The sequence below is a fragment of the Culex pipiens genome, chromosome 2 (assembly GCF_016801865.2).
Source record: "Culex pipiens pallens isolate TS chromosome 2, TS_CPP_V2, whole genome shotgun sequence".
Taxonomy (NCBI): Eukaryota; Metazoa; Arthropoda; class Insecta; order Diptera; family Culicidae; genus Culex; species Culex pipiens.
In genome coordinates, this window is record NC_068938.1 from 118,354,970 (window position 1) to 118,368,545 (window position 13,576).

Sequence of the window (13,576 nt, forward strand, 5' to 3'; positions counted from 1 at the left end):
TTACAGCGTAGAAAAAAATGTTTGATTCTGATGTAGTTTATTGAGGGCCCGTATTATTTCGAATTCGTATTCTAACAATCAAATCATAATTGACCTAACATGACTAGGCTTGAGTCCTGAATAGCATTAAAAGGCACAGGGAAATCAATTCAATTTTGTTAAACGCCCAGCCTGCTGTGTTATGATGCGCAAGCGACTATTGATTTCTGAAATATTTTACTGTGAAACAATCAGCTGAACTAGAAGTGTTGAGAGTATATAAAATACGATAAATATCGAATAAAGGCGAGAAGGCCATTATTGTTAAATATTGGAGATGCTTTTCTTTACTGAATAATAGAAGGTTTTCTTGATATTGGTAAACTTTCGTTGATTTTTAAAATATGCTAACAATAGAAGCTGCTCTTTGATATCTAGTTATTTGAAAAAGTTGGTCACATTCTGATCATGAATTTTTAGAACTATAAACAGAGATAGTAAAAATTTGCTCCAAACATCCTGATAGAATGTCACACAACTGACGAACTCTTCCCTACCGAAACTTGCTGCAAAATTCTTATGTCATAATGTATTATTACTTTTCTTCTTTATTATTAACAATCGACCACTGCAGTGGCACTCGCGTCGTTTGAGACATAGTATTTCCAGAGTATTATTATAGCTATATTTTTTTCATTCACACGCGAAAAATTCCGTTTTGCTTACTTTATACACTTTTCGTGTTAACCCTTCCTTCAGATCTGCTTATTGAAGTCTAAATCCATTGCTAAATTGGTGTCGCAAAATTATGTGTTATCTACAGGTATATTTTTTTGGTGAAAATATCTTCTCTTCTTTCATAACTGCAAACGTTGTAGCCGTGTAGGTATTCATTTTTTAAGTGATATCTACTCTAGTTTTATAGATTTTTGTTTAATGATTTATTTCATTACAATGCCTTTTTTAATCTAAAAGATGCACTTTTGGCATAGCTAAAAGAGAGTGAATGTGCTATATATTCAAATATGTTTTATATCTTCTTTTAATACAATAATACCTCCTGGGGATAAGAATAGGTTGAAGAACGATGTATTTAAACTGATGGCGATTGGCACTAAGACGACATCTCGTTGCATATGCTCCTTCGAAAAAGATTTTTGTATCAAAACAAAACTTGTTTTCAATTTCATAACACAACTGTATCAACAAATAATTTAACGAATGGCCCCAAGGTACACGGAGAAAAAAGAGTTCCCAAAATCGTGAACAAGTGCTCATGAAAATGAAAACCACGAACAAAGTGTTCAAATTTTATGGTACGTTTTTCAAAATCGTACCATGGGATTTGAACACTTTGTTCGAGGTTCCCATTTTCATGAACGCTTGTTCACGATTTTGGGAACTCTTTTTTCTCCGTGTAGAGAAGATACTTAACAGGAAATGAAGTGTGATCAAACATTTAAGAGTACCTAACCAATGTAACAATTAAGATCCAAATTGCAATTAACTTCATTCCATGTGTATTCTCAAACCGTCGCTTGTATGCAATCTTGTGACACATCCGATCTTTTTACAACAGCCGTGTCACAAGATCTCACAAAGCGAAAAAAATCGTTAAGGATATTTACGGCTGTTTGTGTGCCTTCAATTGTTGGCTTGAAATCAAGTTTCAAAAAACAAGTGTGAAAAGCTAGTCGTCTTAGTGTGAATTGCTTTTCTTCAAATATAAATGTATATAATTTGTAGTTTTAGATTAATTATTGCAACGTTTGTATTGTGTTTTGGTAACTTTTTCTTGTAGGACAGTGCTTTCAATGGATGCTACAGTTCATTCAGCAATTTTAGAAGTAAATTTGGTGTTTATTAATGATTTATTTTGCTTCATTTTATGCAGGATAGTTTGTCAGCTGCACCTGGAACTTTTCAAGTACATTCTCACAGAAATCGGTTTTGAAAGCTTTGTTATGAAATAATTTGCAACGTTTCGTAATCATTGAGCGTAATATTTCTAAAAAAAAACTACGTTGAAACAAGTTTTAAGCCTTTTGTGGCATGACTTCGAATTTGTTTAACAGAGCATAAAACAAACTATGTTTGGCACTGCAGGCATTGCTTGTAAAGGCGAGTAAACAGTACGTTTTTGCTGATTTCTAGCTTTTCTGCAGAATAAATTAGCTTTAAAACTATCGCGTTAACAAGATTAGCTGAAATTTTACCTATGTATAGTTTTTTTGATTCACGGTCACACCTTATCGAGATTTCTCTAATTTATAAATAAATAATCTGATATCCGCTAAGTGGATAAACGGACGGTACAATGCCTCAAAACTACACTTTTTGCCTACTGGCTCTGAACATTGGTTGCAATACACTTTGTATTAATAATTAAAAATGTGAACATTACACGTTTTACTACTGACAAACTAAATGTATACCAAATCAGTTTCGGTTTTTAATTATTGAATAAGTTACAGTTACTTAGTGTAAAAAAATTGTCAGCGAGATTTGCCAGTGGAGGTTGCAACAGAAAATTAAAAAAAGTGTTCAGATAATAAACTTTGTTTAATATTATATTATCATAGAAACACGATACCGTTAAAAGGTACATGAACCAAAATCAATTACCAAATCACTTGATTTGACCATTTTTAACTTCCAATTATTTTTGGATCAGTCACAACGAATTATGTTTAGAAAACAGAAAAGATGAATAGAAATTTTAAAACCTAAAAAAGATGAAAATATAAAATATAGGTAAAAGGTTATTAGTTTGAGTGTGTCGTTTCTTACTTATTCTCACCCCAACTGAAGATACCTTGAACTGTTTTAGAGGCAGAGTGCTTCGGCAGATGAAAAATGTAAATTTGTTTTAGCAGAACCATTTCACAATTTTTAGTTAGCTACGTCTGAAACAAAGTTCTAATTTTGCGATTACGCTGTATTTAAATATTCTCCATGTGAAATTAATAAATTTCTATATGTTTTGGCTTATTTTTAACTAGTCGTGTAAATAAAAAATATAATCTTTTTCTTTCTTTAAGTGTTTGGTATTGCGTGATACGTTTTGACGTAGGTTCATTCTTTTCATACGCGAAAACGAAATGATAATAAAATGATTGCCAATTAAAGTTTAGATGAATCTGAGTCGAAAAAATATTTCAAATTTAGTAAGAAAAAGTTTTCGATAATTCAACAATTTGTAGAAACAAGAGTACCTCGATAGCAAGCAATTTTTTTATCTAGTTCATTGCTTTGTCTAGAAAAGGTTTCCTCCAACAAAGTAGCCGTTTTTCTTTGTAGATTAACCTTCTAACTAAGGAAACTGAAAACCAGTAACAAAAAGTACAAAAAATTTATATCACAGTTGCTTATTATCAAGGTTGCTTACTATCGAGGTAAATCTACAAATACCAACAAACATGAAATAAGCTTGTAACTTTCTGGAGAAGCTAACGGCAATTTAGTTCAAATGTTCGCACCTACGATCACTGAACCTGTTTGTACAGTGACCCTTCAACGATCCTTTTTTCCGATTCACATAAATAAAGTGATATTTTTTTGTAAGATTCTCTAAATTGCGAGAAATAAATACCAATCATAATCAAGTTGCTTAAATGACAAAAAATGTTGAAAAAATGTAAATTGTTATTTCGACCTCGACTGCTTCCATGTGGCAGTGTGTAACTTTGTCCAAACCGGCCGTCCTTCTAATATGCCATGCTGGTGCGACGGTTCCTCATCCCTCGGGATATTCCACCATGGGACATGCTCCGACCAATCTTACCCTCGCTACCCTTGCGTTCCCGAGCCTTCCGGAGGAGGTCCGATGTGCTTGGTTTGCGGCTCTCCAGTACGGAGCCACAGGAAGATTGATGAGCGCTGCCTTTTCGGCTACAACTGCCACCGACGCCACCAGCGCTCCCACCACCAAGGATGTCAGACGTGGACGACCGCCGGATGTTACCGGTGCTGACCGACAGATACGGTGAACTGCTGTGAGGAGATTGTGCCAGTTCCTGATAGTTTGTTTGAGTGCTTAAATATTGTGAGCTGGTATCAAAACTACGACGATGCTGCGGTGATTGAGCATAAGTTAGAAGCAACTTCTGAGATTCATCAGAAACCGGTTCTACTTTGAGATACGGTGCGCGAAGGATACAATTAGTTTTCTGAGTTGATATTGAATCATTGCGACACTTGTCGCTATTACTTTTGTGACCTTTAAAGGACAAGATCGACTTAAGACTCATGTCCAAAGATTTAAAACTAATTAAACTTGAATTGCGGCGAATCTTTGTTTTGCTATTTTTTACATTCTCTTCTTGCTCATTGACACTGACTATCATTGTATCAATTGACTTTTTATGATCTAATTGGCGTGCATTGTTATTATCTCTGGTTGAATTATTATCGTTTTTAGTAATTGTCGGATTACTATCTAAGCGAGTACTGGACAAAAGAGAAATTTCCAAATTGCTAGTCGACTCAGACACTTTCGCGTATTTAATGGTATTTTTTCTACAGCTGGTTTTGAGATTCTCGGAATATTTCGAGGACTTGGAGGAAAATTTGTTGCTGTCTAAATTCCCCTGTTGTCACTGAATTTCGCAAAAGCTGATTTTTTGAGACTCTTTTTGATCCTCTCCCATGCTGATGTCTTCTTCTTTTGGTGACTCTGCCCCGCAGGGAACTCCCGTTGAACTAGGAGGCCCCGGAGGGCAGGCTGATTGTCACCGAAGCGCCAGGGTTGAGATTGGGGGCGGTCTAACAGGCTTGTTGTCCAGGATGCGTTCGATTTCCAACATTACGCCCGTTGACAGCCGTGGCAGGAGCTGGGGAAAGTATTCAAATTTGTATTAAAGGTTGCATTTAAAACTGTAAATGTTTACGTTTATTTTCGAATTTAGGAATGATTTCTCATGTGTACTAATTAAGTGTAAAACTAAATTGTATGGGGTTCTGAGCCTAGAAGCCTAGCTGCCGAGAGCAACTCGCCGATTGCCCGTGCTCTTCTTTGCTCTCGCGACAAAAAGGCGAGAGCGAGCGAGGAGAGGAAAAGATTGAAAGTTCTCTCCCTTGCTCGCGAGCGAGCAAAGCTTTCTTTCTTCTCACTCGAATTTCATCACTGGCCATTTTTAAGATTTATTTTAACATCATAGGCGTTGCGATTAGGTTTACTTTTTTTTATGGTAATTTGTTTATGTTGCTTGCAGTTAACGTCCGTCAGTTACGTACTTTTTCTAAACAGCTAAACTATTCTATGATACTTAACTACCATCATCAGAAGTGACATTGGGTCTGGGGGGTAAGATTGGGTTATACAAAAATGCTGAAATTTGTATGACCCAATCTCACCCCAGACCCAATGTCACCCCTGTTGACGTATTCTAAATTAAATGGCCATAACCTGGCGGCCTTTCGTTATTCTCTACACGGAGAGACCGTGCCCAGAAATTTTAACAAGTAAAATTGTTGATTTTACTTTCGTAAATTTTAACAAAAACGTACTTGTTACTGCCAATATTCCGTTAAAATAAATAAAATTTAGTATTAATTTAATAACCTGTTTGTTGAAAATGCTAGAGGCAAAAAGCTAACAGATTTCCCGAACTCGAATGAACGTGCTCGACTGTTAGCTTTGGTTTTAGGAAAATCAAAAATTTTGTTGGTTGAATATAATTTACATTAAGTTAAATATTTAAAAGATGAACTTGGGTTTGTTTACGTCTGTCATTTGAAGTCAGGATTCGAACGAGAACGGTCGATTTGTTGAGTTTGTGATGTTAATTATGAAGTGAGAAGATGTGAAAGGTGAAAATTACACTATTTGGCTAATGTTGAAGTGGCAAATCAAAGTGTTGCAACTGGGGAGGTGGAATTGGTGAGTATGTTTGTTGATGATTTCTTTGCAGGTGATAAACTATGAAGAGCAAGAGGACGACCTTCGCCATGAGGACCTCCAATGCGAGTGAGTTGAACACGTTAGAAGAATGTTTGATGGAACGAGAGGGCAAAAGAAGGGAAATGCGGGCCGACTCTTCACGGATAGAGCAGCCCGGGCAAATTTAACAAAATGTTGGTTAATCCAAGTAAGTATGGGTTTATTTTTGCACAATAATTTATCTTATGTGATTCTTATTAGAAAACTGAATCATTAAAAAGCTTCGTGCTTACGACGGATAAAATCTTAATGAACCATTATTTTTTCAGAATCATCAATTATAAAATACATAGAAATGCCATGTGTACGCAACATAAACACCATAAAAAATAAAGATGAAGTAAAATATAAAAAAATATATATAAAATATAAAAAAGAAGATAATTATTATCTTGAAAGTTTTGTTGCAATACGACTGCTCAATAAACTGGTTGGTAAAACTCAAAATATTTTTTTCAGGAATCGGAGTACGTTGAATAAATTGAATCAAATGCAATGAAAGTTTGTTGCCAAAAGTAATTGTTAAATTAATGCAACCTTGGTAAGTAGCATTATTGATATTTCTTCTTTCCTCAATATAATTTCATTTATTTACGTTCCTTTTTTCAGTTTATAACCGAAATTAAGAATTTTGTATTAAATTACTAATACATTTAACATGTCTATTTGCAGCAAAAGGTTCACTTTAGTGAAAATTCTGTTTCCAACCACAAGAAAAATAACTAAACCTGAGACCATTGTAGATGATGATGACCTATCGGATGATTTCACAGTGATGGTAAGTGGATACAATGCTTAATTTTATACAACATAATAAAAATATAAGCTTAAAACATGGTGAAAATTTTGCTCGATTTTTATTTTTCAGGAATTCATGTTAAATTAAACATCTTTTTTAAATATGTTTACCAAAATTTGTAATATGCTTTTTCATTATTTTTAGTTTAATGCAACGTAATTTTTTAAAACATTAATCAAACTTTACATGTTTTATAACAACAGTTAAAAAAAAGTTTTGTTTTGATGCTTTTTAACAGTAACTTAAAAACTTCATGCAAAAAAAACAAATTAGTACAAAACGTTAAATTTTTAGGCAGAATTTCTGAGGCATTATTACAAAATTTACTGCAAATTCAATAAAATATTGCTAACAACAGCTAATTATTGACTACATGTACGAATATTTTTCTGTATTTAAGTAAGACAATAGTTAACCCTCTCCCGCCCATGGTTACTCCAGAGCACCAAAAGTTTGAACTCAAATATCTCGGAACTGACACAACTTTTCATTGAGCTTTAAGTTGCAGGTGTTCATGTAGAATGTATACTAACATCTCCCCAAATTTTATCAAATTTGGTCGAACACAAGCAAAGTTACAGTACGAAATGTAAACAAAAATGGGCAAATTTTAGGGAAATAAATAAGACCTGTTTTCAAAAGCCCGTAAAAATTACCAAACACAAAATTTTATGAAACAAAAAATGTTTTGCTATCATTTGAACCTTGGACAAGAACCCCTGTGAATAACATTGTGAGTTTGGACCAATTTTGAGTGTTTTTCAACCCTTTTCATTTGGTGCACCAGAGCACCACCTAGGCATATGAGCAACTAAATATTTAGGAGCACTTTTTTCTAAATTACAGAAAAAGTTTATTTTTACCAAAACAAAAGTTTATAAACATTTTGACTATTCATAAACAAGACAAAACATTGTTATTAGACCGATGATTTTATTATTTTCCTTATTTTTCATGAAAATTGTTGTTTGTGAGTTTTGAATGAGCCAATCAAAGAAATCTAAAAATGCTGAGATTTTTGAATTTGTAATTCATACTTCAGAAATATAGTCTTACAGCAAAGAATAAGTAGTTTTAACACATTTCGAAGCATTTTCAAACAACTGAACCAATAGATTTGAAGAAAACGAGATTTTGTGATTTAAAATAAAGTTGCTCATCTTCCTGATGGTGCTCTGGTGCACCACTTCAAATTCAACTTTTTTGCACCAATTCGATGTTTATGGGTCAAAGTAAAGTATTTCCTGCAATATTGTACCAAAATTTAGCCATTTACTATTTTTACGATAAGCAAACAGCTCTGGGCGTTAGAGGGTTAAAATATAGCTAGAAATTCGGCCCAGCCTATATCGCTAGATAATTAAAGAAAATATATATCGACACTTACATAAATTATGTCTAATTAAGAAATGTTTTGTTATAAAAAACTAATAATTTGCTGCATGCAAAAATATTTCGGTTAAAACAACGAAAAAAAATTGTTGAAAAATAGTTGAAAAACATTTCCCAGCCAGTTTTTAACAGAATATTCCACAATATTTCAGCTGAAAACAAGAAATCTTTAGTTAATTTTCTGAAAAAAAAATATTCAAGCAGTCGACTGCTTAAATTTTTTTCGGCCATTTAACCAACAAAAATGGCAATTCCAAGTATTTTTTTAGTTAATTTTAATTACCGGTGGTCATCAATTTCGGGTTAGCAAAATCAACAATCGATTGTTGAAAAAAAGCTGTGTAAAAAAATAACCCATACTTTTAGTTAAATTAACCAAGATTTTCTTAGATTTGCCCCGGCCGGTCTCTCCGTGTAGAGCTGCTCTAAATGCGGAATGATCAAAACGACCAAACGGCTGCTCATCGTTGTTGTAGACTTCAGTTATATACTAACTATTGATTACTGATCGCTCTAGAAAGCAAATAAGGTGAGATCCTCAAATGATCATCATTGGTGATTGTCATCTACGACTCATGTTGTTTGCTTTCTAGAGCGATCAATAACTGGAGTTTACTACAGCGATCGTTTTGATCATTTGGCTTCCCTGCTCTACAGTCCAAACAAACATGTGTCTATGACGAATTATTAAAATTTTCATGGTTGCCACTATATTTTGTTTTCAAATTAAAAAGGCTCTGCAAAATAATAAATATGTCTCATCAAAGGAGATAGGCATCAACTGACAATGCCTAATCTTTTTGTTTGGGTCGCAATTTTTAACTTCAAAGGGCCAACTTTATTACAAGAAGTTTGCCTACATGCCTATGATGTTGATATAAGTCGCTAATAATGGCTTATATGGCCAATATGCTTAAAAATTACCATGATTTAAGAACTGACTTTTTCTATACCAAAACGTTTGGAAAATCGAGTCCAATCGAGCTCAGAATTCAATTCATAAAAGATCAAAACAAATATTTTGATATATTTTAATGGCAATCATTTGGAAGTTAGACTAATCTCAGCCTGAAGAGTAGGTACGTCATATGAAGCTTACATAATTTCTAAAACAATGTGCTAAAATTATTCATGAACCAATGTAGAGTGTTGGGATATCGACATTAAGCATAGTTAATGTAAAATTCGTGAAAGATTGAAAAGATTTCTCTGAAGTTACAGATTCACAATTTCCATCAATCCTTCATCATCCTAAAACTTTACATTTCCTTCCAGTAAATTAATAAATTAAAAAAATAGAAGTTCATGGAAATGGAAATACTATAGTATATGCTACTAATAAAGTTTCCCACTATAAATAACAACAAACGTACCTGCAGGGCTTGCAAGCTTTGGTGCAATTGTTCCGGAGATGTTGCTCCCAGCAGCAAGCACTGCACGGGTTCGTGCTTGAGCGACCAGGCAATCGACAGCTGCATTGCGTTGCATCCAAGTTTTTCCGCTAACGTGCTGATATCTCTCGCTTTGTCGAAAATGCGGCGGGTTTCCTCCAACCGTTCCTAGTGAGAGGAGGAAAAGTTTGATCTTGTTCTGTACAATTTCTACGGCATACGGCAGAAACCTCTTTGTTTACTTCGTCTTCTGTCCAGGAATAGCTTTGACTCTTGGTTTTGAACGATCCTTTTGGCAACCAGAGACGTTCGGAATTCTGCGTATCCCCCAGACACATCGATAAAGGACCCCAGGCCATGAAACCGACGCCGATCTTGTTGTACATTTCGGGAAGATAAAGTTCGGCCTTTTCCCTGCAAAACATGTGATACTCGGCTTGCTCCACAATCGGTGTGACACAATTGAACTGTCTGCAGTTTGTGTAGGCTTCCATGATCTGAGTAACGAAATTAAACCTCGTGAAAAGAAACTTTTAAGACAATATTTAGTGAAGGAAGAGTTACCTCAACCGGTGACCACCTGGCTGTACCCCAATACATGGACCATCCTTGAGAGATGACATAATTCATGGCTCGAACAATTTCTGCAGTTTAAAAGATCAAGCTTTATCATGCAAATCAATGATCTTGCTATTTCAATACTAACCTTCCATCGGGCACATGGAGTCAGCTTTATGCACTAATATGATATCTATGTACGACAATTGCAATCGTTGTAGACTGGCTTGAACACTCTCTATTATATGTTTTCTGGATAATCCTCGTTCATCGGATCTGAAAAAAATAAATAAAATTTAATGTAGCTTTTACATATAATTTTAACCTTTGTCAATTCACATACTTGGTGCTCCAGTAAATTTTGGTCGTGATAACAAAGCTTGTTCGTTTCCACCCGGCTTTTTGAATAATTTTACCCAATTCAAGTTCTGCTCTCGTGCCTGAAATAAACACAAACTTCGAAGATGATTGAACACATAAATTTTAAAGCACCGAATACCTGAGTGAGCTTCGGAAAGATCGAACAAATTGATGCCACTGTCGATGGCTAGACGCAGGATGGCTTCCGCCTGTTCCTCCGAAACTCCGGGCGAAAATATGGGCCATGTTCCAAGGCCGACGTTCGAAACGCGGAGGCCACTTTTGCCGAGATTTTTGTAACGCAATCCGGGCGTGGCCGTGGCATTATTGCGCACAGGAATGGCCGGGTTCGAGCCCAAGCTTATAGAGCGACCTGTTAAAAATTGCAACAAATTTAAGAAATAATATTCCAGGGTGACTGATTATAACACTGATTAAAAGAATTCAAAATTGTGCCTTTTTGAAAAAAGTACATTGCCATCTTGACGATCGAGGGCGTAACGGTTTTTCTTAAATCTCTTTTGTAACTGTGTGTTATGTGAAATGAAACACGAGTATTCAGCACTTGTGGAATTATTTTGAATCGTAGTTTATAATAAAACAGAAAAGTATAAATAATTTATAAATAAACAGAAAAGGCATCTCTAGAAAATCATTTTTCAATAATATATAAAAATATCAACAATAGTTTCATGCAAATAATACGACCTTAATGTGTGTACATTAAACTATGATATAACTAATTCCTCGACAAAGAGGTTGAAAAAAGGACACAAATACAACAAATCAAATTTAAAACAACTCTAATGGCTAGGTTGTATACAATAAACAATCGATGAAAAGATGTATACCGAAATCTAGTTGAGCAGTCGTACCACTGAATTCCTCCATACAATCAAGTGATGCTATCGGCGCACGACACCTGGAAAGAAAAAGAGAATAATATTTGAAAGTTTTACAAAAATACGCACAGATTAATATGCTTTGATTACAATGATTACAACGATTATAACCGCATTCAAAATTTGAGCTCATTTTAACACGTTGATTGATGCCAATTGTAACATTTGCAATAGAACAACATAACGATTGAAATACTATTTCAAAACTTTATTGCAACAATTTTTGAAAAATAAAATGCAAAATAAAACATTAAAATCTAATCTATTTAGTCAGTTCAACTTTTCCTTAAATATGCCCAAGTGTTTTATATGAATATTTATATAATTATTTTATTATGCTGTCCAAATTTCTCCTAACCTAATAAGGTAATTTTTTGACACCCTTCAATATTTTTATTAAAAAAATTGGGTACACTGCAAAATGCATCCATCTTGTATTTTTAATCATCTGAAAAATATCCGAAAATGTTACGTGAAATGTTGTCAAATGTCCAAATAACTCTAAATGGATTTGATTTCCGTGTCAGGTTTGGGTATATCACATATGGTCGTACTAGGACATGTTTCATTAAGTATCTTGCGGGTTTACTCCAGTTTCATGGATTCCCTAGCCGGCTACAGCACTGTTGTTAAGTTTTCGGATGTAAATTCACATCCACTTTGGCCCCATTCGAGTTAATAAAAAAATTGTAAAAAATACAAATTATAGATGTGATTGACGTGTTTTGAAGCGTCCACTCTGCCAAATCGTCATTTGTGTGCTACATTCTGAAAACGAACATTTAGTACTTTTTGAGAGAATCGATTTAAGTCTGAAAAATTAAAAGATTTTCAAAACTGATGTAAACAAAAATATAAAAAAGCATGTGTCACAAATGTGCTTTGAAAGTACAAAAAATGTACATAGTAATTGCCTTGAAAATGTAAATCAAAATAAATTTAAGAAAAAAAAATCCATCAATTTGTATGACGTGACACAGATAGGACGGTAATTTTAATGAGAAAATGCTCATGTCACAAGCTGCGATGGAAGAATCATCATCAAAAGAAAATCTTTGAACGTTCATCAAGAGAAAAAAATCCGAAGGGAACATGGCTCTCCTTTTTCGTGCACGAATAATCGGTAAAAAAATCTAGAAAAATCATCATCTTGATTATTCGGCGGAACATCTTTTTCAATACTACACTTGCAAGTGTAACGTCACACGTCGAAAAATGACCTGTCACTATTTGTAGATGGACAATGTGTGTAAACAAAGCGAAATAAATAGTTGCTGACAAGGAAATTCACAAAGAAATCATCAACAGAATGATTTTCTTAGCGAAATTCGGGAGCAATTTTCTTTTGTTTGATTTTCCTCCTCTCTCTTTCGCGGTTGAAGAAGCTCGCAAGCGAAATTGTTTTTTTTTTGCAATTATTCCATCCCTGGTCACAAGTGTGTAACAGAAGCAAATTTCCGAAATCGGGTTGAAGAGTTTGTTGAGTTTAACAAAACGTTATCGTTTACTCATTTTCGAACAAAAGGGTCGTTGTCACAAAAAAGCACACATGCGATGAAATGAAGACATTCAATTCTAGAGTTTTTTTTTAATGGACCTATAAGCTATTGTCTTTCATATGTTTATGACCTTTTCGAAAAAAAAAACTGTAGATCCTTCTTAAAACATATAAAAAGGTAACAAACAAATTAATTATTACGGGGGAAAATACACTTATGGATCACGTCGCATTTGAATGATTCCTAAGATCAAACTTAAGGTCTTCTTTCAAATTTGTATGGAGAATCATACTACTTCATACGAGTCAAACACATTTGGACATTTTTATCAATGATTTAATCGCGGTGTTAAAAAAATCATGTGGTAGGATAAATTTTTGTTTGAAGCTTAAGCTCACACTCATTTCAAATAATAAAGAATAAGAAAAAAGTTTACAAAGCAAATACTGAAGACATTAAGTTCCTTGAGATTTAGTTTTATTCTAGTTTTGGTTCATACACCCTATAAATCCATTCCACTAAACAATGCAGAAAACCTACAGCTCAATCGAATACAAATTCGATAAAATTGGAAATTTTGACCAAAATTCTATAAATCTGAAAGTTTTATTTTAATGTTTTTGCCTTTCTTACTAAAGAAAGGTATAGGTTTTACTTTATGGCTGGACGTCATTTTCAACTTCATAAATAAGACGATACAGCATGCATATTAATCGGAAAAATCGCCAAAAAATCACACTGCATTGATTTTCGAC

At 34.1% G+C, this 13,576-nt stretch overlaps 1 protein-coding gene across 1 annotated transcript in view; it reads right to left on the reverse strand.

The window, feature by feature from the left end:
• The window catches only part of LOC120419394 (voltage-gated potassium channel subunit beta-2), a 37,678-nt gene continuing 24,102 nt past the window's right edge, over nucleotides 1–13,576 (reverse strand). Inside the window, exons 6-13 of the mRNA XM_039582066.2 lie at nucleotides 11,272–11,342; nucleotides 10,560–10,793; nucleotides 10,404–10,500; nucleotides 10,209–10,336; nucleotides 10,067–10,146; nucleotides 9,733–9,999; nucleotides 9,485–9,670; nucleotides 1–4,811 (exon numbers count right to left, since the gene is read on the reverse strand). Coding sequence (XP_039438000.1) covers nucleotides 4,710–4,811; nucleotides 9,485–9,670; nucleotides 9,733–9,999; nucleotides 10,067–10,146; nucleotides 10,209–10,336; nucleotides 10,404–10,500; nucleotides 10,560–10,793; nucleotides 11,272–11,342 — 1,165 coding nt within the window. The 3' untranslated portion in view covers nucleotides 1–4,709. The remainder of the gene's footprint in view (nucleotides 4,812–9,484; nucleotides 9,671–9,732; nucleotides 10,000–10,066; nucleotides 10,147–10,208; nucleotides 10,337–10,403; nucleotides 10,501–10,559; nucleotides 10,794–11,271; nucleotides 11,343–13,576) is intronic.